Source organism: Moschus berezovskii, chromosome 9 (genome assembly GCF_049115385.1).
Source record: "Moschus berezovskii isolate FMDL1 chromosome 9, NW_MosBer_1.0, whole genome shotgun sequence".
NCBI classification, from domain to species: domain Eukaryota; kingdom Metazoa; phylum Chordata; class Mammalia; order Artiodactyla; family Moschidae; genus Moschus; species Moschus berezovskii.
In genome coordinates this window covers 14840304-14868006 of record NC_142468.1, presented here as the reverse complement: position 1 = coordinate 14868006, position 27703 = coordinate 14840304, and the positions used below count along the sequence as shown (strand labels likewise).

General features: G+C 52.7%; 2 protein-coding genes across 3 annotated transcripts in view; both read right to left on the bottom strand.

Annotated features, from left to right (window-relative positions):
- Nucleotides 1-294: 294 nt before the first annotated feature.
- Nucleotides 295-4085, bottom strand: NGB (neuroglobin). Its single transcript, XM_055436873.2, has 4 exons — nucleotides 3997-4085; nucleotides 2497-2608; nucleotides 1783-1902; nucleotides 295-429 (listed from the first exon to the last, which is right to left on the bottom strand). Exons 1-4 carry the CDS (start codon nucleotides 4083-4085, stop codon nucleotides 295-297), a joined length of 456 nt encoding a protein of 151 aa, XP_055292848.2.
- A 4140-nt stretch (nucleotides 4086-8225) lies between these two features.
- POMT2 (protein O-mannosyltransferase 2) overlaps nucleotides 8226-27703 on the bottom strand; it is a 46097-nt gene continuing 26619 nt past the window's right edge. Inside the window, exons 10-21 of one of the 2 annotated variants that reach the window (XM_055436027.2) lie at nucleotides 23701-23767; nucleotides 21217-21289; nucleotides 19427-19505; nucleotides 18111-18262; nucleotides 17584-17675; nucleotides 16454-16530; nucleotides 13370-13441; nucleotides 13006-13065; nucleotides 12810-12915; nucleotides 11856-11996; nucleotides 11597-11711; nucleotides 8226-10780 (exon numbers count right to left, since the gene is read on the bottom strand). In XM_055436027.2, the coding sequence (XP_055292002.1) occupies nucleotides 10675-10780; nucleotides 11597-11711; nucleotides 11856-11996; nucleotides 12810-12915; nucleotides 13006-13065; nucleotides 13370-13441; nucleotides 16454-16530; nucleotides 17584-17675; nucleotides 18111-18262; nucleotides 19427-19505; nucleotides 21217-21289; nucleotides 23701-23767 (1140 nt within the window). In that variant the 3' untranslated portion in view covers nucleotides 8226-10674. The remainder of the gene's footprint in view (nucleotides 10781-11596; nucleotides 11712-11855; nucleotides 11997-12809; nucleotides 12916-13005; nucleotides 13066-13369; nucleotides 13442-16453; nucleotides 16531-17583; nucleotides 17676-18110; nucleotides 18263-19426; nucleotides 19506-21216; nucleotides 21290-23700; nucleotides 23768-27703) is intronic. The other variant, XM_055436028.2, reaches the window with a different exon arrangement.

The window sequence follows — 27703 nt, the reverse complement described above, 5'->3', positions numbered from 1 at the left end:
TCTGCCGTCAAAATGCTGCTCCTTCTCCTGGAGGAGGGGGTGGGGAGGCCAGAGGGGAAGGCTGGAAGCTAGGGGAAACGCGAGGAAATCAGAAAGGAAAGGCCACCCCACCCGTGGTTGGGGGTGAGAGGGACTGAGGCCCAGCCCTGCTCCGTCACCTCCCTGGCTTGGCCAAGGGACGAGGACCACGAGGCAGGGAGGCCTAGGGGGGCCTGGGCTACGATGGACGCAGACCAGCAGACAGACACGACAGGCGGGGGCCACCAGGTGGAAAGCGCGGGGCAGTGCCGCCTCTTACTCGCCACCCCAGCCCCGGCTCATGGCCCGCACCACGGCCCCGTAGAGCTGGCTCCAGGCAGCCCGCGTGGCGGGTGTGAAGGCAGGGCCCAGGCACTTCTCCAGCATGTAGAGCAGGGATTCACCCACCGTCTGCAGAGGCAAGGAGGCCACCTGTCATTCCCAGGTGCAGGCAGGCATGCCCCCATTCCACAGGTGAGAAAACAGAGGCTGGGGGCTGGTAAGGACTCCTGGGCTTTTTGGCTCTCCTGCACGGGGTCCATGCTTCCTGAGCAGGATTCTGTCCCCCAGTCCTTGGGTGCCACTTAAAGGTGAGGCTCCACTTCCAGCCTCACAACCACCCCATGAGGGCGGGGTGAGGCATCGCCTGGAACTTCCAGCTCACACCAAGCAAAGTCATTGTCCCTCCCGTTTCCTCCTCTGCAAGACAGCAGTCATGAGGTTAAGAGCACAGACTGCCATCCTGAGTTTACTTTCTGACTCTAGTGCTTGTGAGCTGTGTGACCTTGAGCCAGTTAGGTAACCTCTCTGAGCCTCAGTTGCTTCATCAGCGAAATTTTCAACTCATCAGATTGTTGGAATGGTTAAGAGATCATCTACTAAAAGCTCTTGGCACAGCATCTATACCCAGTAAGTCTTCAGCAATAATGATGGCTCTCATTTTTTAATTATTAATTATAAAATACAGTGTATTTATTCCACAAATATTTCCTGAATACACACTAAAGACCAGAAGCTATACTAGTTCTGGGGATGGAGAGAATGACAAGACAAACTCAGTCCCTTCCTCAAGGTACTTACATCTGACAAGGTGATTGGACCATGTGGTGGGTCATCAGGTGAGTGGTCCCCTGTGAGGGGGCCCTCAAGGAGTCACGCCCTTGACACGGGGCTCATCCATGTGACTGGCTTTGGCCAGTGGGGCATTAGCGAGAGAGGCATACAGGCAGAAGCTGGCTTGTCCTCTTAGAATACTCCCTCCTGGAGCTCAGCAGCTACTCTGGAATGAAGCTCAGCTCTGCTGCCGAATGATTAGGGGCCACAGGGAGAGAGATCCCAAAGGATGACAGGCCATCTTGGACACTCCAGCCCCAGCTGAGCTCCCAGCTGAACACAGTGCACGCGTGACTCCAGCCACAGGATGTGGGATGGAAGAACCTCTCAACTGAGCCCAGGGAAATCAGAAGGCATTGTTTTAAGCTAGTTTGGTTCTGGGATGGTTTTATGCATGCCGATATAAAACTGAGCAGCAATCCCAAAGGCTCCTTCACTTTCTATGGGTTCCAAGAGAAACCACACCAGAAAAGAAAAATTGGAGACTCAGAGAGGTCAAGGCAGTGTCAGGTTCACACAGAAAACACCTAATACTGCAGTCACCTGAAGGTTTAGGAGAGGGAGAGATGAATAGGTGGATAGGAGGGACCTGGGAGAGAGTGGTGGCCTCAGGCCAGGAGCTTTGGAGAGAGAAAGGGCCCCTTTACCTACCGAGAAGGAGCTGAGCTTCACGCCCACTGCCCGGTGCTTCCGGCCCAGGCCAGCCAGGTACTCCTCCAGGGAGGACAGGTCCTCCACATTGGTCACCGCAGCATCGATCACCAGCATCACCTGCCAAGGTCAAGGTCGCAGTGAAATGGAGATCAGAGCAACTTCCCACCCCTGTTCACAACCAGTCCAGAACCTGGGGGTCCCAACCAGAAGGAAGAGAAGACCCTCTTATCCGGGATCAGAGACAAAAGGCAGCCTGTGTCTGCCTATAGCAGGCATTCAGCATATGGTGGCCAGACTACTAACATTAGGACGTGAAGGAAGCTGCCTTCTGCTGAGGGGCGGACACACTTGGTGGACAGTGTTATCCTCCTGGGACGGGGGAACGCTAAGGCCCTGTAAGAGCCACCAGCCTCTAAGGAAACCCCAGCTTGGTTTTTACAGGGGGCTGGGCCCTGATCGATCACCACCAACACCGCCTACAGGAGTCAAGGGACGAGGCCGAGGGCAAAGGGCAGAGCTGGGAGCAGCTGGCCGACCGGGTGCCCCAACTCTGCCCGGTTCAGTACAGAGGGAAAGCAACAGGTGCCTCCTACAGGAAGGAGCAGGAGAAGGGGCACTGCTCGGGGCTGGGGCAGGATGTGGAAGGAATTCTCCCACCCCAGGTTCTCCCTCTCCTGTTCTCCCCCAGGAAGGCCCGCCATCTCCCCTCACCTTCCTGATGTGGTCCAGGAACTCGGGGGAAGACAGGCAGTCCTCTGGGCTGGAGAACTGGCGGCAGTTGTACTGGAAGAGGCGCAGCAGGTCTGGCTCCAGGTCAAACAGCCTGCGTGGGGAGGCCCGGTGTCAGCCCTGGGGGTCGCCCCTCCAGGCTCCATGGGCCCTGGCTGCCCTGCGGCGGGGGAAGGGTGCGCAGAGCCTGGGCTCTAAACTCCAGCTCACCCTTAGCCTGGCACGCACCACTTGGCCATCTTTGCTGCTGGTCCCTCTTACCTCTTCTGCATTGTGGAAAACACGCGTTCCTCAGGCCTCATAGGGAAGCCCCTCCCATAAACCGTGGAGGGGTGTGGGCTGGGACAGGCAGGGGTCCTCAAACAGGAAGCCCGGAGTCCGTGGTGGGGGCTCCCCCTCCCGCTGTCTCCTTCTCCTCCCCTCCCTCCCATTCTTGGATCAGAAGCCCCCAGTCCCATCCTGTCCAAAGGCGCTTGGCCCAGCAATGATAATAATTAGTATTCAGAAGCCCTAACACTTTCTGAGCATTGAGTACTTTGCACGTGGTTTACTCAGGTACCCTCTCACAATCCTAAACAGTGGGTGTAACCGTTACCCAATTTTATAGAGGAGGAAACAGAAGCCCAGAGAGGTTGAGTCATTTGTCTCAGGTCACACAGCTTGGGAGCAGCATGGCCAGAGGGCGCCTGAGAAAAGAGTGGGTTTGGGGAAAGCTGAGAGGCCCAAGTATAAACTCTCATCTGTTTCTGGGAGGGCCGAGACTGTAAATTTAGTCCCTTTTTGTTTGCGAGGCGGAGGCTTTACAGAAACCTCTGCAGAAGTTCTGGGCTGGCTTAAAGGAGCCAAGGCTCCTGAAAAAACCATGGTGAGGGGACATCCTCTCCTTGGTGAGGGCAGAGGGGCTACCTAGACACACTCAAGCTGAGGTTGAAGGCTGCCTCCCCTCCCCTCTGGGGTCTGCACACTCCCTCACCCCTCTCTCTCGGGTGGTGAGAATTGGGCATCTGTCCTCCCTTCCCTGGAAGGTCTCAGGTCCTAGCCTGTCGTTTCCTCGGAAAGCTTTATCCTGAAGTTGATTACTGGAAGCGCACACTTCCGGGGCCCAGACACCGTGCCCAGTACAGCCTTCCCACGCAGGCCCTTGGGACACCCCGGTATCTCTCTTTAGGGGCAGCGGTGGGCACCCCTGCAGTCATCGCCCAAGGAAAGAACACTCAGGAGGCACGCGGCCGGGGAGGGGGCGCAGCGCGGGGCCCGGAGTGTAGGGAGATGGGCGGCGGGAGCGGACCCTGGCCGGCGCCCAGAGAGCCCCGCTGGGAGCGGGGTGTGCCGAGACGCCGCGGCCGCCGGGGGGAGAGCCGCAGGGGCTGCGCCACCGGTCGCCGCGCCCCGCTCCTCTGGCGCCGGCTCGGCCACCTCCGACCCATTGCTGGAGAGGCACCCCGCTCCCCGCACCCCCGGGGGCGCTCGGGCCGCCCTCACCTGGCGAACAGGACGGTGCCGTGCTCCAGCGGGCTGCGGCTCACCGTCTGCCAGCTCTGCCGAATCAGCTCGGGCTCCGGGCGCTCCATGCTCGCCCCGGGGACGCGGGGCGCAGGGCTGGGACCCTCGGGGCGCGGGCACCGTCACCACACGTGCCGCGCCATCTCCGCGGCGACGCGGCCACTCGGCGCCTCCTACGGCCCCTGCGCCTCGGCCGGGGCGCCCGGGGTTGGGGGGGCGCGGATGGCCCAGCCACCGCTCCTTCCCCGCCCAGGTGGAGGCGCCCCCGCCGGCCCGGCGCTTCCAGGGACCCCCGCTCCCGGCCGCTGTGCCTTGCGCCCCGCCCCGCGCCGCCCGCCTGGGGCTCTTTAAAGCCGCCGCGGCCCCCGCCCCTCTCCGTCCGGATAGACGCGCATCTCCGGGCCACTGACTCTGGCCGCGGACTCGGCGGCTTGGGAAAGGACAGGGCTTCAGAGCTTCAAGGAAATCGCCGAGCCTCTGGGGACCTCGGTTTGTCATCCGTTGACAATTTTACCACTTACTAGTTAGGGCAAGGAGAAGGAGATGGCAACCCACTCCAGTGTTCTTGCCTAGAGAATCCCCTGGACAGAGGAGCCTGGTGGGCTGCTGTCCATAGGGTCGCAGAGTCGGACACGACTGAAGCGACTTAGCATGCATGCATGCGTTGGAGAAGGAAATGGCAACCCTCTCCAGTATTCCTGCCTGGAGAATCCCTTGGACAGAGGAGCCTGATGGGCTGCCCTCTATGGGGGCTGCACAGAGTCGGACACGACTGAAGCGACTTAGCAGCAGCAGTAGCAGTTAGGGCAGGGAGCTGGAGCTGCTCGCCTCTACCCTACCCCACGCAAACGCTGCCTGGAGGCATCCGACCCCTGGCACCAGGTCTCCTTCCTGCTGCCCCAAGGTGGGGGTGGGAGAAGGCCAGGGTGCCTGCCTGTGTGACAAGGTGGGGGGATGTGGGGCGCGAAGGGCAGCATCTGCCCTAGCTCTGGTTACTGACTGAAGCACCCGGGCACCATCGGGGGCCACCAGGGCGCTCAGCTTTAGGGACAGGGCCAAGACCACCGTCGTGTCCAGCCAGGCCTGCATTTTCTTGAGGCTCCATCCTTAGAAGTCTGTCAGCTCTGATTCTAACCCCAGCTGTGCTTGGCCAGGGGTGGGGTCTCAGGTGCAGCAATGGTGAGCACTCCACTGCCTGGACAACTGAGGGGGTTCAGCGAGAACCTTCTCCTGTTCAGTGATTTTTTAATAGACTTTCGTACACGTTTAAATAGAAGCACTATTTCTGTCTTTAATTTGAAGTTCAGGAAACAGAATCTCCTGAATTTGCCATTCAGGGTGTAAGGTTGGTCACCTGCCAGTTAGACCTGAACCTTTCTCTTTCAAGCCTGAAAGTGCCTTAGGCCCCATCCCAGCCCTAGTGGTCCGTGTTTTAAAGAACAAGATCCTCACTTATCTTTCATTATGTCGTCTCCAAGCCTATCTCCTGTCAGTCGGCCCGCCTCTCTTTTCCAGTTTCCTCAGCAGTGTGGTAAGGGGGGTGGAATGGGGTCTCCAGGAACCTCTCAGTCCACCTCCTTTGGTCCATGGGTACAAGGTGGGTGTACCCTTCAGTCACGAACTGGCTGAGGCTCTGTGCCAACCCTCTGTTGGGCATGAAGCATGGAATCCTTGCCTTCTAGAGCGTTTGCTGGCCCTGAATCAGGTCTGAGGGCCTCAGCAGTACTCTTCTTGTTCCCAGGCAAGCTTGGCAAAACCATCTCGCTTCTCTCCCTCTTCCAGGGATGTGGGACTTTGGAGCACACCTATTTCTCTCTTCCCCATCCCTCCCCACATCTTGGAGGTCTCTGGGCTGGAGCAGGGGAGCAAAGCTGCAAGGCAGCTGGTGTGTGCCCTAAGGCGTCCAGGAGATCCCTGAGGGAGAACACAAAGGGCCTGGGGGCTGAAGGGAGAAAGCTGGGGTGCTCGGGGATTAGACTACCAGGTCAGCATCCTATGGCCCTGCAGCCAGCTTGGCAGGTCATGGGGAGGGCCACATATGTCTCTGGGGACCTTTATCTTTCGGTGCCCAGATGCCCAGGGCTCCGTGCAGGCCTGCTGGCTCATCTAAGGCTTCCCACTCCACCCAGTTCGCACTTCCTAACAACAGTCTACTCTTGGGACGCTGCTTGCCTCTTCTCTCCTTTGGGCAGGGTCTGGAGTCTGACGGGTTAGCGAGTTGATGGTCTTAGCTAGTAAGCGGTAGAGTCAGCACTCCCTCTGCCTTTTTAGAGCTGGAAGGAGGCAGAAGGAGAGAGCTTAATGCTCTCATCTCCACTCCCCTGAGCAAAAAGGCCCAGGAACCTGGCTGAGCCTTGCTGTCTGGGTGATGTGTTCCAATCAGGAGACACGGGAGTGGACTCCCCATTTGAGAGGCTGGGGAAAGTCACAGAAGCCCCCCTCTCGGCATCTGCCCACAGACTTGGGCAGGAGCTTCTAATTGAGAGGCCAGTGTTCTAGGGCCAGTGTTGTCACGGAGGCCGCTTTATCACCAACGATAGAGCTAACACATTTTGAGCATCCATGTCGATACTGTGCAAGGGACTTTGCATCATTACCTGTCTTCATTCGCATAGTAACTCTGTCAAGCAGGTCCTCTTTATTTTGCCCTTCTTACTGTTGAGGAAATGGAGGCAACGAGGTTAAGTAACTGGCTCAGAAGTGGTGGGGCCAGTATTTGACCCCAAGGCTGACCCTGGCCCCTCCTCCAGACCTCTGTGCTCCACTGCCTCCCTCACTTTAATGGACCTGACCAAGAGCTGCATCCATAGTTCTGACGAAGGCAAGGTCACCGGGTCTGGGTCAAAAGGGTGCTGGAACTGGCTCTTAGATGGCTTGGGAGAGCCAACTGGGTTCATCTTTCCAGTTTCTCAGTGACGTCAATCAAGTTAGTGGCCTGGAAGAGGCCACGGTGAAGCATCTGCACCGAGACTGGACAGATGCTACAAATCAGGGCTTTTTTCCTCCCAGACCACTGGTCTGGCTGCACCAGCAAACACCAGGCTCTGGACGAGCTGTTGATGCTTTAGGCAGCAGGTGCAAAGGAACGTGTTCATCTGAGGCTATGCCTTCTCCTCAGGGGATCCAGGCTGTCCTGGGCAGGTGCTTCTAGTCCCAGCACCAGGCTGGAGAAGCAGAAAAGGTCCAACTCAGTGCCGAGGCCCAGCCCTGCTCCTGCTGAGTGCTCAGTAGTGTCTGCCTCCTTTCAACCTACCAGGCTCCTCTGTCTGTGGGATTTTTCCAGGCAAGGATACTCGAGTGGGTTTTCCATTCCCTTCTCCAGGGGATATCTCCCCAATCCAGGGATCGAACCTGGGTCTCTCACATCGCTGCACTGGCGGGAGGACTCTCTACCACTAGCGCCACCTGGGAAACCCAGCCCCGGCTCTACGTTGACTGATCGTGGCACCTCGGGTAAGGAATCGAATCCCTCCTGGGTGGAACGGGGACAAAAACGGTGGTGACTTAACTGGGCCTTTATGAGGACTCGGGTGTCACAGACGTGTCGGCAGGCAGTAAACCAAGCTGCGCCAGGAAGGGTTGGTCCTTCCTAGCCTGTGTGTCCTCAGCAGCTCTATTCCCGAGGGGCTGCAGGACTCCCCCTCTCTTGCCTCCAGCTCCCCTTGGTCCTAAGCAGGAGTGGGGGTCAGGGAGCCCCAAAGACCCCTGGTTTCACAGTACACTGGACTCCTCTCCTCCCTCGGCTACGGTCCAAAACACATCGGCTCTTACCTCCTTCGGACCTTAACGTGACCCCTGATCAGAAAACGCCTGCCAAGACGGGGGCCTCTGGGGAGCAGAACGGACACTGGTGCTGCAGTGCTGGGCCGCTCAGCTGTCTGAGTGGACGCACTCTCTCTCTCCTTCTTATACTTGAGTGACGAGGTCACAAGAAGGAAAAATAAGGTCCAGCTTCCTGCTTATTTGGGAATAAGTTTAAATAAATACAAGTAATGACCAACATTACTCAAGTAACCTTTTCCATGAGAGGGCCTCAGTGTCTCCTGCTATAGCTGGGTTCACCTGCCCAGCCCAGGGCCTCTGCTGGAGTCAGAATGGCTCAGACTCCAGACACAATGGAACAGTTCTTGCACTCCAAACATTCTTTTTGTTCTGGGAGCCAGAGGGCAAGTCAGATTCAATTAAGTACAACAAGAACAACATGGCATTCAAAATAAGAGCTATTTATTACAAAAGTAAATGGCCTCTGATTATCCGTGGAAAAATTGTTGTTTTTTTAATATAAAATGTGGTTTAAGAAGTTGGCTGGAGGTTGAGCTGGCAGATGTCTCCTTCCTCCACCAGCATGTCTGCGGGATGTGTCACATTCTCCGGGGGGCTGGAGCCCGTGTGCAGAGCGTGGCTCCGACAGCCCCTCTCCCCAGCATCTTCCAACACAACTTGAGTCCTTGGAACTGTGTCGGCCCATGCAGCCACACAAGCATGTGCCAGCCTGAGCACAGGAGGGGGTGGGGTAGGCAGACAGCTCTTCTACCCTCTCCAGAGAGCAGTGGAAGAGACCAAGCAAACTCTTGTCCCTGGGGTGGCCAGATTAGGAGGGCGGCCAGGCAGGAGGCCGCCTGAGCATTCGCCCTCCTCGCCCTCACCAGAGTGGCTGCCCCTCTGGCTCCTTCAGGGCACCTCCCTTCCAATTAGGAGTTCCTATTAGGAAGTAAGAAGGGACCGGGAGAAACAGCCACCACCTCCCAGTTGTCAGCATGGGGCCACTGTTTTTGAAACAGTCAAGCCCAGGGTCTCCCACATTCCACCTCCAGGAGAGCCCACCCAGAGGGCTGCCCCCACCCAAGCTCAGAAGAAAGCAACCTGGCCTCGGGGAGAGAAAAGGGGGTTTGGGGGGCATTGGAGAACAGAGGTTCTCCATCCCTGCTCTCCCTCCCTTCCAGAAACACAATTAAGTAAGCAGCCCAGACTCAGCACCCGGCAGCAGCACTTCCTGCTGGGGGAAGTCAAAAGGGCTGCAGCCCCGGGAAAGGGAGGTCACAGGGGCCCCAGATCTAATTAACAAACCTGCCTTGCTTTGGATGTGACTGCATTTCCTCTATTAACATTAATGATGGTCAGTCTGAACGTCCGAGCACAGCCAGAAGCTTCTCTCCCCACCACCCAGTGGGTAGCACAGCCTGTCCTTGGGACCAATTTCCAGTCTCCGTGGCAACCGCCGAGCAAAGATGCTCGAAAGAGCTCTGACCTTGGCAGAGCTCGTGGGGGCCACAAAGGAGGGAAGATGGAGTGGCAGAGGTTCATCATTAAACCTTGAAGCATTACAGTCCTCTGAGACAAAAAAAATATTTTGTAATGCACCAGGAGGACGGAGGCGGGCTGAGGGATTGGCCTTGGGTTAGTTCAGTACTGGCCCAAGGGTTTTCTTTCTCTCTTTCATCTGAGGAGGAAGTAAAAGGAACAGCTCCGAACTGCTTGCTTGGGCTTCAAGGTGGTAAAGAGAAGTTCTGATGCATGCCTAGGCACTCTGGGGCCTTGGGGAAAAGGAGACTGGTGAAACTGACCCAGAGAAAGGGGAGTGAAACAGTGAAAGGAGGGCATCAGCCCTGGGGACCAAGGAAGCATGGGGAAAGCTTAGTGAGTGACAGGACCACTAGCTCAGAAAGGCCAGGGCAACCCGGCCCCTGACGCCCCACCGGGAGCCCAGCCCAACCCCACACATGGCCCTGGTCTGCCACACATTCACCCTGGGTCCTAGGAGAGGGACCGGCGGGAGCGCGTGGGTCCCAAGCTCACAGCCAGGCTGGATGCAGAAAGAAGGGGATGGGCAGCCACTAGTCGCCCCTAGCTCACAGGCCCTGAGGACCCAGCACCAGGGACGGGGCGCTGTGCCCGCCCTGCCAACCACACGTCTGGCGTTCCCAGACGGCGAGAAGCTGAGGGCTGCGGAGGGCCAGCAGGGCTGCCTCGCGCTGGGGCCTGGGCCCCCGAGCACACACTGTGGGCAGGGGTTCATCTGCCTGCGGCTGCAGGGGACACTCCCAGCAGCAGCCACGCAGGGGTGCACAGGGAGGCGGGCCCTCCACCTTGGGGTGTTTGGCTTAGGGATCTGCTTCTTTGTGGGAAGGAGGGCGGCATAGCCTTGACAATCCTGCTGGCTCCACCCGAGGTGATTCCCCAAGGCGGGTCAGTGCAGTCAGCCTTCCTGGAGTTGAGAATTTCTGATGAATCTTACAACCCAATCCAGTGAGAAAAAAACACCAGAAAATACTACTGTAGCCCTGGACTATTTCTTCGAGTTTATGATGCTCCGCTGTCCACAGTCATGGTCTACACTGCACAGGCACACGGACACACGCACACTCACACTCACCCCCACACTCTCCCACACTCATCCTTTCTCACGCCGCTCACGGGGTACGGGCCTGAGAGGGAAGTCATCGTGGCTGAGCAGACCCGGTGGAGGAGCCTCTGTGAGGAGCTGGACCGTGGTGCTCCCCAGCGGGTTGAGCTCCCAGGGTGGGGTGCCGGCAGGCAGCAGAAGTCCACAGGCTCCTCAGGCTGCTTCCTCCACAGCTGGGAGGGTCCAGGGACTGGCTCCACAGCTGGTCATCCCCACGAAGGTCCTGGTCTCAGGCTGGAGTCCTCGCAGTGGCCTCAAAAGTCCCACGATTCCAGCCACCTGAGCCCAGCCATCGGACTTCGGGGGTCCTGGGCCAGGGGACCTACCATCCCGTAAGCCAGAGGGTGGAAGAGGTAGAAGCTGCAGGGGAGAAACCGGGGGGGGGGTGGCAGTTGGCACCCTAGGGCCTCAGCGGAGGCGGGGAGCCCTGAGACCCCTGATGCTCAGCTCCTCAGACCTTCTCGACCTACAGGACCCACCCCGAGGTGTGAGCACGCCTGTGTGACTTCACCACCTGGGGACACCATACTCTGGGATCTTGAAAGAGACCGACTTAATGACAGTAAGGGAAAAGGGCTCTTAAGAGGTCCAGGAGACAGAGCAGGCCAGGGTCTGGTCATGGACTGTGTGGCCCAGACTCTCTGTTAAAATGTGGACGTGCTCTCAGGTCACAGGTCCCCTATTCCAGCTCAGGACTATGTTGCCCCTGGCCCCTCAAGGCCAGTGATGCTCAACCGCAGATCTGTGAGACCATGAGATGGGGGAGGGGGTGGCCTGCCAAACAGCATCCTCCATGCAGTTACTCTGAGCTGCATTGCACCCCCAGCGACCCTCTGCCGCCTGCACCCTCCCCCAGAGCCACGCCAGCTGGGAGCCAGGTGGCTGCAGAGGGGTGCTCTCTGACATGGGCCAGAGAGGTGCAGAGCTGACAGCCGCGGGTTAGAGGCGAGAATGCAGGGCGTCAGTCCATGTTTCTCCACCTGCGGCGCCTTCGGGTCACGTGGAGGGCTTTGGAAACCATGGCTGACAGGGCCCAAACTGAGCTCAACAGAACCAGAACCAACCTCTGGAGACAGAGCCCAGGCACCAGTGTGCTTCAACAGGGGTTCCAAAACGCACCTGGGGCTGAGGCCTCGGGGTTGGGGGATCGGCCATGCAGATGCAGGGGGCACTCACCTGTAGGCAGTTCCCAGGAGCAGGCTCAGGATGCCCAGCGCGTGCACGCACCTGGCCAGTGGATAGGAGGCCAGGCTCCAGGCACAGAGCTGCAGGAGGGTGTCCCACAGAAGGCCTGGGGAGGAAGGGAAACCCCGCACCACTCCGTCGGAGGACGTCTTCCGGGGAGGCAGACGGGCTCCCCTGGCACTGCTGCTCCACGGTGGTCTCGTCCCGCCCGCCCACCCTCATCACCCAGGTCCCGGAGGGCAGCGCTGACCTGTCAGCATGCTGGAGAAGAGCATGGCAGGGAAGTAGTGGTGGAAGTAGAGGACCCGGCCCATCAGGAAGAAGGGGAAGTAATGCATCATCCAGCCGAACAGGAGCTGCCCACCTCCTCGCAGCAGGACCTGGGACAGCCCTGGACCCCCAGCAGCACAGCCCGGTCAGCCGACGGGGATGGGCACGGAGCCTGCCCCATGCAGCTCTGCCCCTTCCTTGCCGTGTGACTCACAGAAGCCACGTCATCTGAGTGGGCCTGCCGTCCCTCACCCCCCAGGTGAACAACCCTACAGCGGCTGGCAGGAGAAGAAACTGCTCACTCCCTGGCCCGGGAGGCCTGGGCACCCCCGGCAGGGGCGCCCAACCCCAGCAGCAGGCCGCCTGGCCTCCAGCCCCAGCTCCCGCATCTCTGCTGCCACACAGATCTCTGCAGCCAGACGGGGCGGGGGTGAAGGCACAGGAGAGGACGGGGGTTGGTGAGGGTGGCCTGGGACCGTGTCTGCAAACACGGAGCTGCAGAGACAGCAGAGAACCTGTGTGAGCGACTCGGATGCTGTGGCCCATGGCCTGGGGGCTGCTTTCCTCCTGACTAGAAGACAGGAGAGCAGAAGAGAAAAAATGGGCAGTCGTGCATAGAGTGTAGAGGTCAACAGAGAAGGCTCTGAACGCAGACCACCTGGCTGTGAACCTCAGTTCTGTCACCTACTGGGACAAGGTTCTTAACCTCCTTGTGCCCTGGTTTCCTAATCCATAAACAGAGGTAATAAACTCTGCTGGGAGGATACAGGGTTTAACACAGCACTAGGCATCTGGCACTTTGAGCTCTAAAAGGTCACAGAGAAGGGAAGAGTAGCGGGAAAGGCAGAGGATGGCCCATCATCAGGCGAGCACTCCCCAAGTGCGGGCACCCTGCGGGTCGCTAGGCGGGGGCAGGGGAGCCCAGGGACCCGACCTTCAACCTCGGCAGGCAGACACGCGCCCCTCTGCACAGCCACAGCAAAGACGCTTGCTGAGAGGACGTAGAGGGCGATACTCAGCAGGTTCAGCCACCAGACCACCTGCAGGGAGACGGGCACGGGTGGGTGAGAGGAGGCAGCAGCGCCCCGCGGGCATGCTCAGGGCCCCACCGCAGCGCACGGGGCACTCACCGGGTTGCCCAGCAGATACACTCGGAAGTCAGTGTCATTGACCCCTGAGAAGCGCAGGCCCTGTGGAGTAGAGGACACAGGGTGGGCACAGGGCTCAGCCCCTCCCAGCCACACGAGTCACCACAGGAGGAAGACGGGCCACCTTTCACAGACAGGGAGCCTGGGCAGGAGGCTCAGAGCAGGCACTTTCTCCGTGAGCTCCCTGGGAGGGGTGGGTCCAGCCGGGCACAAGCAGAGCCCATCTCCGGCCACCCTCCGCCCAGCGAGGCCTGCCACCCCACCCCGGCGCCCCCACTGCCAGCAAGGCTCCACGGCCTCCTCCTCGGCTCCATCCCCAGGGAGGAGCTCTTGCTTTGGGCCCTACCTGAAAGTTGATAGGCCAGTGCCAGGGTTTGGACGTGAACTCGTTGTCCTTGGGCTTGAGGCCATTGTTCCCCTGCAGGAAAGTGGAAAGGAAAAAGCTGGTCCAGACAGAGCTCTAGAAGGCCAACAGGAATGTGAGGGACAGGCATCTCTGACGTGTGGCCATGTGTCAAGACAAGCCCTCTCTCCTCTGCCCTCTCCCTCACTGGCAGGGGAGAGTCAGGGGTCACTCTCAGTTACCGCACACCTGCCGACCACAGCTGCCCCACTTTGCCCAACGAGCAGGCCTCCATGTCCCAGCAGAGACAGTCCGCTCAGACTCTCTCTGCTCGAGGGAAAGAGGCATGACAGACTTGTTCCCTTGGCACAAAATATATATCCATCTTCCCGGCCAAGGATAAGGTGTCAAGAGGATGAGGAGAGGGGCGTGTAAAATGGGGGCTCCCTTATTTGTTTCCTTGAAAGGCCAATTTCAAACCCAAACCCAGAACTCTTAAGTTCCTGGACTCTGAAAAAATTACTTTAGCCCAGTGTTTCTCAGTAATTTTTTTTTCATTATTATTTGTCCTCAGTCAATCTTTTTAAGATATATTTTCCTTACACTCCCTCCCTGTGACATTTAAAGCATTTTTTTTATTGTGGTATATTTATAACATTAGTTGCAAGTATACAACATAATGACTTAACATTGGTATATATTGCAAAACCATCAGCAGAATAATTCCCCCATGACATTTTCACACTATAGGTATTCCGTACATCTATTTATCTAATTTATACATTAAGGCACTGTCTCCTCTTTTCCGCCTCCAGGAACACACTACCCCCTGGTTGAGGATGCACATGTTAGTCTGAAGGACTCGGTCCCAGTCCCTTCAGTCCACCAGCCAAGAATATCTGGTAACCTGTCTTCACATGGCAAAATCAGACCTTTGCTACAATAAGAAGGAGAAGGGTCAGGATCCCGGATGCTAACCAGCAGGATGGCACCAGCCTCCTCATCAGACAGACTGAGAAGGCATTTCCCAAGGAGGAGTCAAGTCAAAGTTTCTCCACCTGGGCACTATGACACTTTGGGCTGCAGACATCTCCGGTGTGGGCTGGCCTGTGCAGTGTAGAGTGGTGAGCAACCCTGGCTTCTACTCACTGGATACCAGGAGCACCCCTACCCATTATGCCAGCCAAACACGTCTCCGGACATTGTTAAATACCCCCTCAGAGGCACAAACCGTGCTCTACCACAGGTCTAGCCCAAGAAAGAAACTGGTTCATTGAACCACCAGCCAGGGCCTTATTAATCCAACGCCTCAAGGGCTTGGGAGTTGTCTGCAGGCCTCCCTTGGGTGGCTGGGTTACTCCTTCAGGGTAGAGAGTACAGGGGGGTGTCAGACCCAAAGGGGCCAGTTGCACAGCCCCTCAACCAATATGGCCATCTTAAGAACCTCACAATGAAGAATGAATCATTCTGGACCCCAGAGCAGCTGCTGAGGGAAATCAATCCTTTCCAGCCAGTATGGTTCAGCCCTAAACCCAGGGACTCCAGCCAGAGTTAGAACAAGCCAAGGGCATCCTACACATTAAACTCTTCAGAAACCAAGCTCCTTTAGTAAACCAAGAAATGGAAGCAAGGAAAATCTGTATATCTGTGCATTGTTCTCTGTGCTTAGTACCCAGGGGGCTTCCTCAGCTAACCTCAGCAGGCAAGGTGCCTTCTCTGCCCAGGCCTGAGGCCCCTGCTCGGCTAACAGATGCCCTGTGGTTTCTAGAGTCCAGACAATTTTGATCTCTCTCCCCATTGTGACTCTACATCCGTTGAATAAGAAAGTTTCCTTATGTCCCTTTTCTTCTTTGATTCCACCTCTTAGATAATAAAAGAAGAAATGAGGCTATTTATTTAGACTTAGTCTTAAAATTCTACCCAGATCTAAAATGATATTTTGACTGACAGGCACATATTCAAAAGAGCTCTGTCATCAGGCCACAGTGACAGCTACAAGCAGAGTCAGGGAAGAAGTGACCTGGAGATTGGTTACTGTCAACTCATCACCTCCCAATGTACAAAAATGATAAAAGTTGAATTTTTAAATTTAATCTGCTGAAATAAGTCAACTGTATTTACCAAGTGCTGCTTACATAATCACTTCCAGGAGAGACCAATTGACACTGGCTCACCAGGAGAGAAATAACAAGTGCTACTGCTCTCTGCATCAACGCAGAGGCCCACAAATCTGGTTCTAAACACTGCTCCTGCAGAGCGCCAGTCTTCCAGAAATCACAGTGATGAGGTGTCCCCTCTACATCAAAACTGCAGCAGGGCTTTTCCAATTCAAAGGGGAAATTTTAAGCTAGTGGGTAAAATTTTCCCAATTTAAAGATTTTGTCTCTCAACTGTCAGCTACTAATGATAGAGTACAAACAGTGAGTCTTTAAAACCTTGAGAAGCATCAACCGTGCCCCGCTATGCAGTTTGTTTCCCTCTGGGAACATGAGTGGGGTCCTGGTTGGGATTTCATGCTGCATATAAACAACACACTCAAATTGGCCTTTCATCCTAGCTGATTCTAATTTCATATGATAGAACTATCAGTGGCTCATGATTTTCAACCAAGAGCACTGTGATGTTCAGGGGCTCTGCCACTTGAACAGATCTGAGAATCACTCAGAGGCAGAGGAGTATAGTGGTCACTAGCGCTGACTCTGAAGGCTTAGATCCACCACTTCCATTTAGCTGTGACCCTGGGTAAGAAGTTCCTTAACCACTGTGTTCAGTTCTGTCTTCTGTAAACTAGGGACAGTAATCTCTGGAGGACTGTGATGAGTAGTGAGTGAGTTAATACATGCGCAGTGCTTACAGCAGTGCCTGGCACACAAGAGCTACATAAGTGTTCACACAGTTACCACCAGCAGCATCACCACCATCAGTTAGTGCCTTTGAAGACCAAGTTTAAGTCAGTATGTGAAGCCACTTTCAGAGTCCTCCACAAGGGGGCAGCGGGCCTATACCATGGTTACTGATCTGTGCCCCAAATCTGCGGATGCCTGAGAGTTCTTAGAGAAGCTGCCCAGTGGGAAGGGGTCACAGTACCCGGATCATCACCATGTGGGACTCCAGCATTATCTCAGGGAAACTGGGCTGCAGCACTTCCAGGCTGATGTTTGGCACTGGAAAAAGAAAGACAGAGGCGTGAACCTTCCTCACACAGCCTCTCCTCACAGCTGTCTGTCCATGATATCCACTCTGCTGCCAGGGTCTGAGTGTAATCTTCCTGACAAGCTAACAGGCCTGTGAAAGTGTTGAAGAATTCTCCATCATTCCCTCAGCCTGTAGCACTCAGCAGGCATTCTGAGGGAAGCAATGGCAACAGATGAAAAGCCCCGCCCCACCGCACCCTCCACCGGAGGCGCCCACAGCCCTCGGGCCGTCACCCTTCATGATGGTGCTGCCCCAAATGCAGCTCCCACACTCGAAGCAGGTCGTGAGGACTTAGCCCCAGCCTATCTCATTCACCAAGGCATCCCCAGGGCCCTGTATGGCTCCCAGCATACTCGTCAGTGAATTGGTTCATTAGCTAGTTAATTAGCTGGTTGGTTAAATTAGGTGGTAAGAATGAAGTGGGAAGCATGAAGAAGAAAAATCAAGCCTAAAGGGGGTAGTTTAGGAGGCAGATGATGAGCTCAGACACTCGCGGAGTTGAAGATGACACTGGACCGGAAATGTCAAATAGGAGCCTGGGAGTATGAATACAGGCTCAATCGCTGCGGCCATCCCTTTCTGTAATAGCCTCGGCTGGATGTGGGGAGGGGAGGAGCCTACGCAGGGGCAGAAAGGGAAAGCACCAGCTTGCTCTGAGCCTTGAGGGTAGGGAGGTAACCACATAGGAGACAGAGAGCCCAGAAGGAGGCAAGCAAATGGACCAGCATTGCAGGTGGCAGGAAGAGTCAAATCCAGTGAGAGGCAACCAGCTCTGGCCCCGAGTCAGGCCACCAGTCACTTGTGGGAAAAGAGTTTAAGAAGGACAGGAAGTCTAAGTGAACAGGGAGAAAAAGGAGCTACCCATGCAGACAATTCATATGAAGAGACTAGGTTTAAAAAAGGAAGACAAGGGCAACAATAAGATACCATGACAGCAGAATCTGTAAAGGTTTATTTTCCTCAGATGAGTGTGACTTAGAGATGTTCCCTTCAGAGCCAGTCCAGGACATGACCTCACTCACATTTGGGATTGATATGGTCCTCCACGTTCCAGATGGAGCTGAGGGTTTCCTTTAGGTATGGTGTGCATGTGACTTCCAACTGCTCCCAGCCCCTGTGAAAAGGAGTCACAGATGTCTCTCAGAAGACCTGAAACTCACCAGACAGCAGTACCGTCAGCTGCATGGAACTCTTCTCTTTCCAGCCTAGCGGCCATGCTCTTTCCAGTCTCTCACTTTTCTATTCCATGACTATCCCAGAAGTAGTCTAGCCTACATTATGCCCAGTTTAGAGACATAGAACCAGAGAGTTATCACAGGCCAGAGATATTAATGTTCAACTATTACAACATGTAAAATACCACAGGAACTCTGTAGCTCTGGGCTCCATAAAGTTCTTGATGCCTTTTCTCCCTCCATCCACCACAAAGAAAAAGCAAACACGAGGTGAACACTGATCATTCGGGAATGGAAGTTTGGGGCATTCTCCTTGTAACTGTGAAAGGAAAAGCATGAGCCACTGTTGGGACGCCAAAACCCCAGAGACTTACCACTTGGGCAGGACCTTTCCTGAGGAGCCCAGGACACAACCTGTGACCAGATGGATGAGGCGAATTCGACTTCTCAGCACTTTGATTCGGTTTCCAAATTTTCTGTTTATAACCTCAATCCGCCAGAAGTCATTCGAGTCCCCTGACCCATTCTGCCACAGAAATCAAGAAAAAAATACAAAGAAAATATTAATAAGATGACATCAGAGAAGACGCATCAAAAAAGGGAGATGGCCAGCCTTTCAGATGCCATCATGTTACAGAGGTCAAAGACCAAACTGGCCTAAGTGACTAAGGTAGAAAGGAGAAAAAGAGGCCCAGAGAAACATCCCAAGTGACATCCTACATGACTGCCATTGCCCCAGGCCTCAGTATCACAACCAAGAAAAGTAGTATGAAGCCTGGAACCTGAAATCCAATTCTTCACTTCACAGAACTACAGTTTAAGTTCTAAATAGATGCTTCTGCCCTTACATTAAACTCAAGACATCACCATGAGCCAACAGAAACAAATTTGGGTCATTTGCATCCGTCACCATGGCCATATGGACACTCATCCATCTATGGAATGTCTAGCCTAGATATCATACTGTGGAAATTAAGACAGTTGTGTCTAATTCTCATCAGGAGATGCCCACCAGAAAAAGATGAAGTTCAGAGTCTTGGTTCTAGTATAACGTGGGATAAGCAAATGGAAAGAATCAGGAATTCTACCTTAAGGAACCCAGAGTCTTTACTGAAGCACCAAAGCCCTTGGAAGGGAACTTAGACAGATAGTCACAAATCTACCTTCCCACTAGGTGTTTTTGCTTTCAAACTCCTCCCCAAGTCGTAATTACTCATAGAGCTTCCTCGATAAGCTGCATCACCCCAAGAAGTAAAAATCCAAAAGCAAGGTGGACAATATTCCTCTGCAGAACAGAGAGGTAATCCATAAAAATAAAGCCAATGAGAATTTGGGATCTGGCAAAGGATAGACCTGTATATTCCTCTGGGTTTATATTGTGGCCCTGTGGCTTCTAAGTACAATATGATTTTAAAAGAGACTCCAATAGTATTCATATTTGACATTTATTATGTGTCAGAACATAAAAATGGCATGGTTATTATAGAGGCAAGAGATGGAAAAAAATAGACTTCACAGGCGGCCTTTCCCACAGCAAGCCTAGTCAGAAAGCTCCTAAATGCTAAGAGTCCCTGTGCAGCCAATCGTTAGGAACATTCCAGAATGCTGGGAAGGCCATGCTCTGCCTCATGGCGCTGAGCCAGGCCCCACGATGTTTGGCGTCCTGCTCACACTCGAGTGGTTCACTTACTATGCCATAGCCAGTGACCTGATAGTGCTTCCGGGTCAGGGGGGCCTCGTGATAGTGACTGTGCAAGTTCCGAGAAGTCCTGGAAATGAAGAGAGAGAAGTGCTATTATTTTGAAGAAAAGAGATGTGCGATGTTTCTTCTTTTACCCAGGATATTCAGAGTCATCTGTTCAGGCCAGAAAAATTAGAATCCAAACTACTAAATCCAACAAACCAGGACCTTCTTGCCCATTCACTCACAAGAAATACCCAGAGAACTGGAGAGCTGCCCAAGCCAGGAGGGACAGACCAACAGGAATACTGGACCACATGCCAAGAAAGAGGCTTCACTTCTTGTTCACCCATAACTTGAGCAGGGGAGAGAGGGGATGACTGAACACATTGGTGGTTTGAGGCAAACTAGTTTGACTTATGAGGCAGCGTTAGGGGGAAGAAAATTAACATTTGTAATCCACAATGCCAGAGACAGGCAAATTCCTCCCTCCCGTCTGTTTCTGCTCCTGTCAGTTTTACAAAGTGGGGATCTGTGCAGGAAGTGGAGAGTTTAACTGAGATTTTATTCACTTTTGCTTTTTGTAATAAACCTTACTTTTATCCATACAAGTAGTCAATGTTCATTATAAAAATAAAATTAAAATTTAAGCATCCATAATCCTACTGACTAGGGAAAAAACACCGCTTATAGCTTTTATATATACATATAATAACCACTGATTTTATTTTAAAAATCTGTATGTGATAATTCATATGAAGCTTTTGCAGGGCTGCTTCTGTCTACTGTTCCCATTCATTTTGCACATAGTGCCTTATTTCCTTGAGTGTTTGGTTACTTTTTGGGTGCACTATTACTGAAAAACTATTTATAGGAATGGATAACAACATTCTTCCCCAAAAGAGGGTTCACATTTGTTTTTGGCCAGGCACCTAGGAGACATTACCACATCTAGGATTATGTTCATTTAAATTCATGCCTTGAAGATTTTGAGATAATTCATGTGAAATGAATTTGCATTGCAAATCCATGTGAAGATCAGTTGGTAACCACTACTTCTCAGGAACCAGATTTTGTTTCCCTGACAAACCTTAACCCCCAGGGCACCCTGACCTCCCAAACAAACTCGGAATATAGGTAGATAGGGCAGATTTACCCTAACACCAAGCCTTTGGGGGTTATAAATCTGAAGTGAAGATCACAATAACTCACCACTTTGGGTGAGCCTAGAGCTTGGCCTTCAAAACTTCTTCTCTCCAGAGGCAGTCAAAAGCCAAAGCTCAAAACTCCAGATCATAGGTTCAAGGCAGAAGGGGGCACAGTATCCCACTTTCCCTCTGTATTTCCCCTTTCACTGAGATTGTGATGGAGTAACTCCTTACTATCTTGTTGGTTCTTTATGCTTTTCAGAAAATGTTTTTACATTGTTCTGGCATTTTTAGTTATTTTCAGGGAGAACACTGGTGAAATGAACTAGTTTGCCATATTCAGAAACAGACTCTTATATCTTTTTAAAGGCAACCCCTTAAGAAGAAATTTTGGGCCATTCAAATTTTTGGGCCATTCAAATACTGTCCCCCCCAACCCTGGGCAAAGTGAAACTGAAAGGTACCCTCAAAGTCCAAAGCTTTCGAAAGCCAAAACAGGCAAAGTAATCATTCTCCCATTTTAGCATAGCAGCCTTGCTCCATTTACTAGGGCCTCGGTCCACATCTGATTCTGTTTATTTCCTGCTTAAAAGAGCTCCCTACCTTTGGCGCTCAAACCACTCATTTATGCCAAACAGCAAATTTACTTACTCTTTGTGTTCTAGTCGAATGATGTCTCCATGTCTCACAAACTCCACTGGGAGTGAAGGGTCTAGGGGATCTGCTGAGAAGAAACAAGCACTGATGTTCGAAGTCGTTCCCTCATTAAACTAGCATTAACCAAGGCCCTACCAGTAAAGAGTTATAGTATTTACAACGTGGTAACTCCTGTTTGAGGAGCTGACAGAATGCTGTGGGACCAAAGCCAACTGTCTGAGAGGAGAAGGGAAGTGTGTCCCAGAGATAATGCTTGAAAAGACTCTTAAAGGAGAATTTTGTCAGGTGAACGAGTGGGGAAAAGGCACAGAGGTATGAAAGAGAAAAACTCATTTGATCAATGGCAAATGACTTCACATGGTTCAGTTCAGTTCAGTTCAATTGCTCAGTCGTGTCCGACTCTCCGCGACCCCATGAATCACAGCATGCCAGGCCTCCCTGTCCATCACCAACTCCCGGAGTTCACTCAAACTCATGTCCACAGAGTCGGTGATGCCATCCAGCCATCTCATTCTCGGTCATCCCCTTCTCCTCTCGCCCCCAACCTTTCCCAGCATCAGAGTCTTTTCCAGTGAGTCACACGGTTAAGGTGGGCAAAAAGGAGTGGGAATCAGCCAGGGGATGGACAAGTGGGGCAAGACTGTGTATGCCAGGCTGGGAAACGTGGCCTTTATCGGCCAAGCACTGAAGCCCCCAACTAGAGGATTTTTAAGCTGTGAGATAAATAATAAGATTTCCTTTTGGGCAGTAAAAATAAAGTCTTCCAAATATTAATTCCATGCAAGTGATCATTTGCGCAGCTCTCTTCAAAATCAAATGTTAAACCCTGCATATTTTGCTGTAATAATAATCATAATCATCTTGTCTCTGGCAATAGATTTGATCAAGGTGAGCCAAAGAAAATGATGGAAGAAAAGGACTGTTCGATATCATCAAGAAGTCAAGACCAATAAGGATCTAATGAAGTGATGACAGTGGAAAAGGAAAGTGGCAGTAATCAGAGCAATACAGAAGGATCCTTGCAAATTTCTGTCCCAGGAGTGGACACCAACACTCACGGTCAGGAAAGAGACCTGCCAGGACAAATCACTGGCTCACAAGAGAATTCAAGAACTCAACTGGAGAGATGCCCATTCCTACGCTGCCGTCTAAGGTCTCTTAAAAAGAATAATCAGCAAGATGACAGATCAGATATGTCAACGGGGAGGGAAGTTTTACTTCCCAGGGGCCTATGGGGGAGGGGCACTCACGGCCATCAAGAACACAGAGATCTTCATCTAGACAGTTCCCACTTCCCAAGTGCTTGAGGCAATCTGCCTTCACATGAGTCCTTCGTTACCGGGTGAAATGCAGCACCTTAACCTGGAAGCTACAACAGGGTAACAGAACAGGGATTTTTAAAGATTTGGTCTGTGCCCACCTGACTTTAGAAAGAAAGCTGGTCTTCCCTCATAAATCCTCATTCAATAGACCCCTTATATTTGGCCTGTTAAGTCAAAGCACAATCTATACCAGTCTTACAAGGGTACAGAACAGACTCGGCAGAGGAGCCTGGCAGGCTACCATCCACAGGGTCGCAAAGAGTTGGACATGACTGAAGCGACTGAGCACGCAGGCACACAATGGTGTCACAGTTCACATTACTGAGGAGTAGGTGCAAAGGCACTGGTCATGTCGGTTACGTTTCTAGTCAGAAAACCACGGCAACAGAGGAGCTGGGGAAAGGAACAGAGACGATGAATTTATGAGAAGTTGCCTCTTCCCCACGAAGACCAGGAGCAGCTGACTCGAGACAGGCTGAGCCAGGTGGTGTTTGCCAAGGAGTCACAGAGAACACCTGCGGCATAGGACAACTGGAAGGTGACCGGGAGGTGCCCTGTTTTCCTCTCTCCCCAACGGCAGCAGAAGGCACAGTCTGCAGGCAGTGAGCTGTCTGTCCAAAACCAGAAGACACAGACACGGTCCTCGTCACAAAGCCCCAGGAGCCCAACAGGTCTGCTTCAGAGCTGCTTCACCCAGGCCAGTCAGAGGCAGCTGTGCAGGCGTAGACAAGGCCAGCCAGAGGGCTGGCAGGCCCACGGGTCTCCCACTGTCTGGCCCAGGCCTGGGACGAGCAGTGGGCAGCAGCCCTCTAGCACATCCAGACAGCCGAGCCGCACCACACGCTGGGATCTGCAAGGCTTGCTGTGCTCCAAATCAGACAAGTCTGAGCCTCGGCCTGCTCTCTGGCTTCAAAATGACAGCTCTCAGGGCCCGATCTTATCACTCTAGCTCACTGCTTATCTCTAGACCAACCACAGTCCTTGGGACATAGCGGGGGCTTAATAAATCACTGTTGAAAGGATAACTGAGATCGGCCAAGATGGCAAAGAATGCTCAGGAAAGCCCATCCTAGAACCATTCTTTGGGAAGCATGAGAAATGTTAAGGCGGGCTCAGAGTAAGTAACAATAGAAGCATCAGTTCTCTGCCACATTACCTGAGTTCGAATTATGCTTCTTGATAATCCACAGGTTGTTGTAGTCCTTGTGCAAATAGGTGGTGACCTGGGTAGGGTGGGGGAAGGAGGAGGAGGGAGGGAGGAGAATGTTACCATCAGCGCAGTCAGCCACAGGACAGTCAGCAGTGAGCCAGGACTGCTCCAGGCTCTTTTAGAAGCCCCAGCCACCCACCCAAGGGGCTGTGTTTCCCAACAGGGGCAGAAGCAGTGATTGGTAAGTGTGGTTCTCTCCTTCCTTCAGCACTTAGAGGCATCTTCCCACAAAAGCCCTTTTGACTGGTCTCTTTGTGCCTCCCTGCATCGTGTCTTTCAAGTCCCAGCCTCCGAGAGGCGGGAACCATGACAACACAGTGTATCAGTCTACAGCACGCAAAGAGGATTCAGTGCATTTTAAAAGGTCATCAAGACCGTGCCTCACACTCTCTAAATGAAACATTCAGGCTGTCATGTTGTCTAGAATGTGGCCAAATGAAATGGGAAAAGCTCTATTACTATCTTGTCCTAGAAGCCTGAAATTTTAGCCATAGCCATTTTGTACATGCTAATGTTTAAAATGATGTGTGTGTGTATGCCCGTGCACACGTATGTAATGCTGCGATGAATCACCAGCAAAAATCTTGGGAACCTCAATAACAAAGGAATGGTTAACATGATGGAATGTCCACAGGAAAGAATATTACACAGAAAACATTTCAGGGCATTTTTTTTTTACCAGCACAGGAAAAGGCTTATAAAATGCTGCTGTGGAAACGGATACCATGTATTGCCAGGCCCTGTGCTAAGCACTGGGCACGTCTCATCTCTAGGCTGTAGGTACGATGGTTACCCTCACCTTACTTACAAGGAAACTGAGGTTAAGCAATTCCACTCAAGGTCACACAGCTTGTCAGCCAGAGAGACAGGATTCAAACCCAGCCAGCTAATCCAAAGCTCCCAGGATAGACTACATACATACAATCATGTCAAGCATGTAAACAAGCACATGAACACCCAGAAGCAACAGAAATAAATGCCTCTCTTACAATGGGAGTTTTAATAACTCCGGTTGGATAAAACATGACATTTACTTCCAAAGTGATTTGGAATTAGCATATAGGAAAAAAATAAGCATATATTATGGCTGCTTTGTTTCAGTGGCTCTTGCTTTCTCAGAAAAAATTAGGGACAATAGTATTAAGAACATACAAGAAGTTAAAAGTTTGGCAGCCATAGAGAAATTAAGCTCAAACTCTGGAACAAAAGCCCACACATCTACTTCACCCAACCTGAATTTACTCAAGGATGTTAAGGTTTTGTGGTGCTCATGGGTGCACTCTGTGTTGTTTGTTTACAAAAATCATTATTATTAAAATTCCTATTGGAAAAGTCATTTAGTTATTATGAATATAAGTCCATGACCTCTTTTTCCCACTGAAACATTTATTTTTACAATGAAGTTTTTTTTATAATATGAGGTCTCCTAGGAACATAGTTATCCTATTACAATAGAATGTTGTACATCAATCCACATGGGTAAACACTGGTCCTCAGATTACGTCTAACTCTTTTTTTAATACTTTTCTACATTTTCCAATTTTACTTTATAAACATTATGCTTTTAAAAACATTTAAAAATCAAGACCTAGAGTTGTTGACAAGACACTGACCTGCAGGGCAGGGAGGGCTGCTAGAGGTTCTTAAGTCCAATCCCCAGTTACTGATGGAGACACCGGTGAGGAAGGCTCAGAGAATCAGTCAGTGACAAAGTCAGACTCTCTGTCCCTCGGCCTACATGCTCGCTCTAGATGACCCTCACAACTTCATGTCTCCACCCATGGGCTTCAAGTGGGTAACACTAGGACCAGCTTCACAGGGCCTTTCAGAACGTGGCTCTTTGCACAGTATGAGTGAGTGTTAGTTGCTCAGTTGTATCCGACTCTTTTGCAACCTCATGGATGGCAGCCTGCCAAGGCTCCTCTGTCCATGGGATTCTCTAGGGCAGAATACTGGAATGGATTGCCATTCCTGTCTTCAGGGGATCTTCCCAACCCAGGGGTCGAACTCGGGTCTCCTGCACTGCAGGCAGATTCTTTACTACCTTAGCCACCAGGGAAGTCACGGTATAGAGGTTCCTAGTCACCACATCTGTTACTACATGACATCAGCAGCAAGGTATCACCACAGAATGGCAAAGTGTATGTTAGGCCCCTCTGGAAAGCCTAAAACTGAAACAAAAATACTCAAGGCATGGACCCCATCCCAGACTGATTAAGCAAGAATCTCAGAACTTTTTAAAAGCTCTCCAGTGGATTCTATGAAAAAAGCGCAGTCAGGGCTGAAAACCACTGCGCTAGAGAGAAGCAGAGAGCCCAGGATGGGAAACTGATACCACAACACAATACTCTGAGTCAACTTTCTAGTAAATAAGAAAATAATAATAATAAAACACTTTGACATACAACAGCTTCTCACAGAGTAAAGATTTTGCCCATTTTGCAGGAAGAAAAATCTCATTTCAAGCTTCTCAGGACAGCAGCCAGCCCTGCAGCCCCCTCCTCCCTCTCTCTCCTCAGGTCACTGATCTGAGAGCTCGGCCCTGGCCAGGCCACAGCAGCCTCCTGGGCAGAGCTGCCAGGCCTCCCACACCACCCTGCCCAGGCCGATTCCGCGGGCTCTGCAGCACCTGCACTGCCAGCACCTCCTGCCCCCCAGACTCTGCCGGTCCCACCCCTCCTCGGCTCCTCCAGCCTCCCCGTCCACTCCCCCCTCCTCAGCTGTTTCCCAGCGCCACTCTGAGCGCCTTTAGTGCTTCTTTACACGCTGCCCTCCCCACTGAACACCCCTTCAGGGCAACGCCACTGTGCCACTGATACCTGTATGCTGCACACTCACGCCTCCTTCCTGAGACAGGCCCCAGGCCTAGAACACACACCAGAAACTCATCTCCCAAGCCACACTTCCTCCTCTCTTTCTGATTACGGTGAACCAGCATCATCACACATACACCTTGACCTCCTGACCCCCAGACTACAGACCTGATCCGGCTCACCCCTGACATCTGTCAGTCTCTGGGCCCTGAATCACTCCCCACCTCTCCCTGAGGTCTGTTCACCGTCCTTTGTTATGACTATTGCCTCTGGTCTGCTCCTCCTTCCAATCCATCACACTCCTGCTAGAGCTGTCTTTCTAAACGAGCAACTAATCACATCTTATCTCTTAATAAGTTTCAATGCCTCCCCAGTGTAGGCAGAACAAAATTAAATCTACTGGAGGCCTCTTCACAAGCTGGCCCCACCAATCTCTCCAACACCCTCCTCCCTCTCAGGCACTGTCCCCACTGCCACATTGACCCCCCTGTCACATGGACATGGACAGTGTCCCTCACTCGTTCAGATGATGCTCACGGCTAACCCTTCAACGAGCACCTCACATGGATTATCTCCCTCAATCCTCACAACTTTAGAGATGGAGAGAAGTACCATTTATTTTCCCTAATTTAAAGGTGAGCCCACAGAAGCCCAGAAAGTGTAAGGAATTTGTTCCAAGTCACAGTCTTGTGGAACCAGGATTCAAACTCAGACACTAGTCTGGTTCCCAAGTCTGTGTGCATAACCTTTATGCTCTACTCGTCATCCACTCTGTGCCGCCCACAGAGCTGGCACCCGAGCCACCAAGCTAAGCACCCGAGCCTCCCAGGAGCCAACAGCCGAACAGCAAGAAGACAGGAGGATGGAAGCGCTCCCAACTCAATGGGAAGAGGTTTACTACACAGGCTCATCAAGGGTGCCGAGAACGCCGCCCACACCAGACACACCTGACCCAGGACCAGGAAGAGGCGGGACGTGGTGGTCAGAGGGGAAGTCCCCAGTGGAAGCCTGGGAAGCTGGAGCTAGCTAGGGGAAAGAGAAAAGGGTGCAGGAGAGGGCAGGATGTTTCCAGCAGGGGAAACAGTGCGGGACAGGATGGGAAGGCAAAAAGAGAAGGGCGGGTTTGGGCACAGCAA

Coding starts and splice junctions, on each gene's coding strand:
- NGB (XM_055436873.2), bottom strand. CDS start 4,085: ATGGAGCGCCCGGAGCCCGAGCTGATTCGGCAGAGCTGGCAGACGGTG. Junction 2,609..3,996: donor GGCACCGTCCTGTTCGCCAG/GTGAGGGCGGCC, acceptor CTCCCCACGCAG/GCTGTTTGACCTGGAGCCAG. Junction 430..1,782: donor TGAAGCTCAGCTCCTTCTCG/GTAGGTAAAGGG, acceptor TTGCCTCTGCAG/ACGGTGGGTGAATCCCTGCT.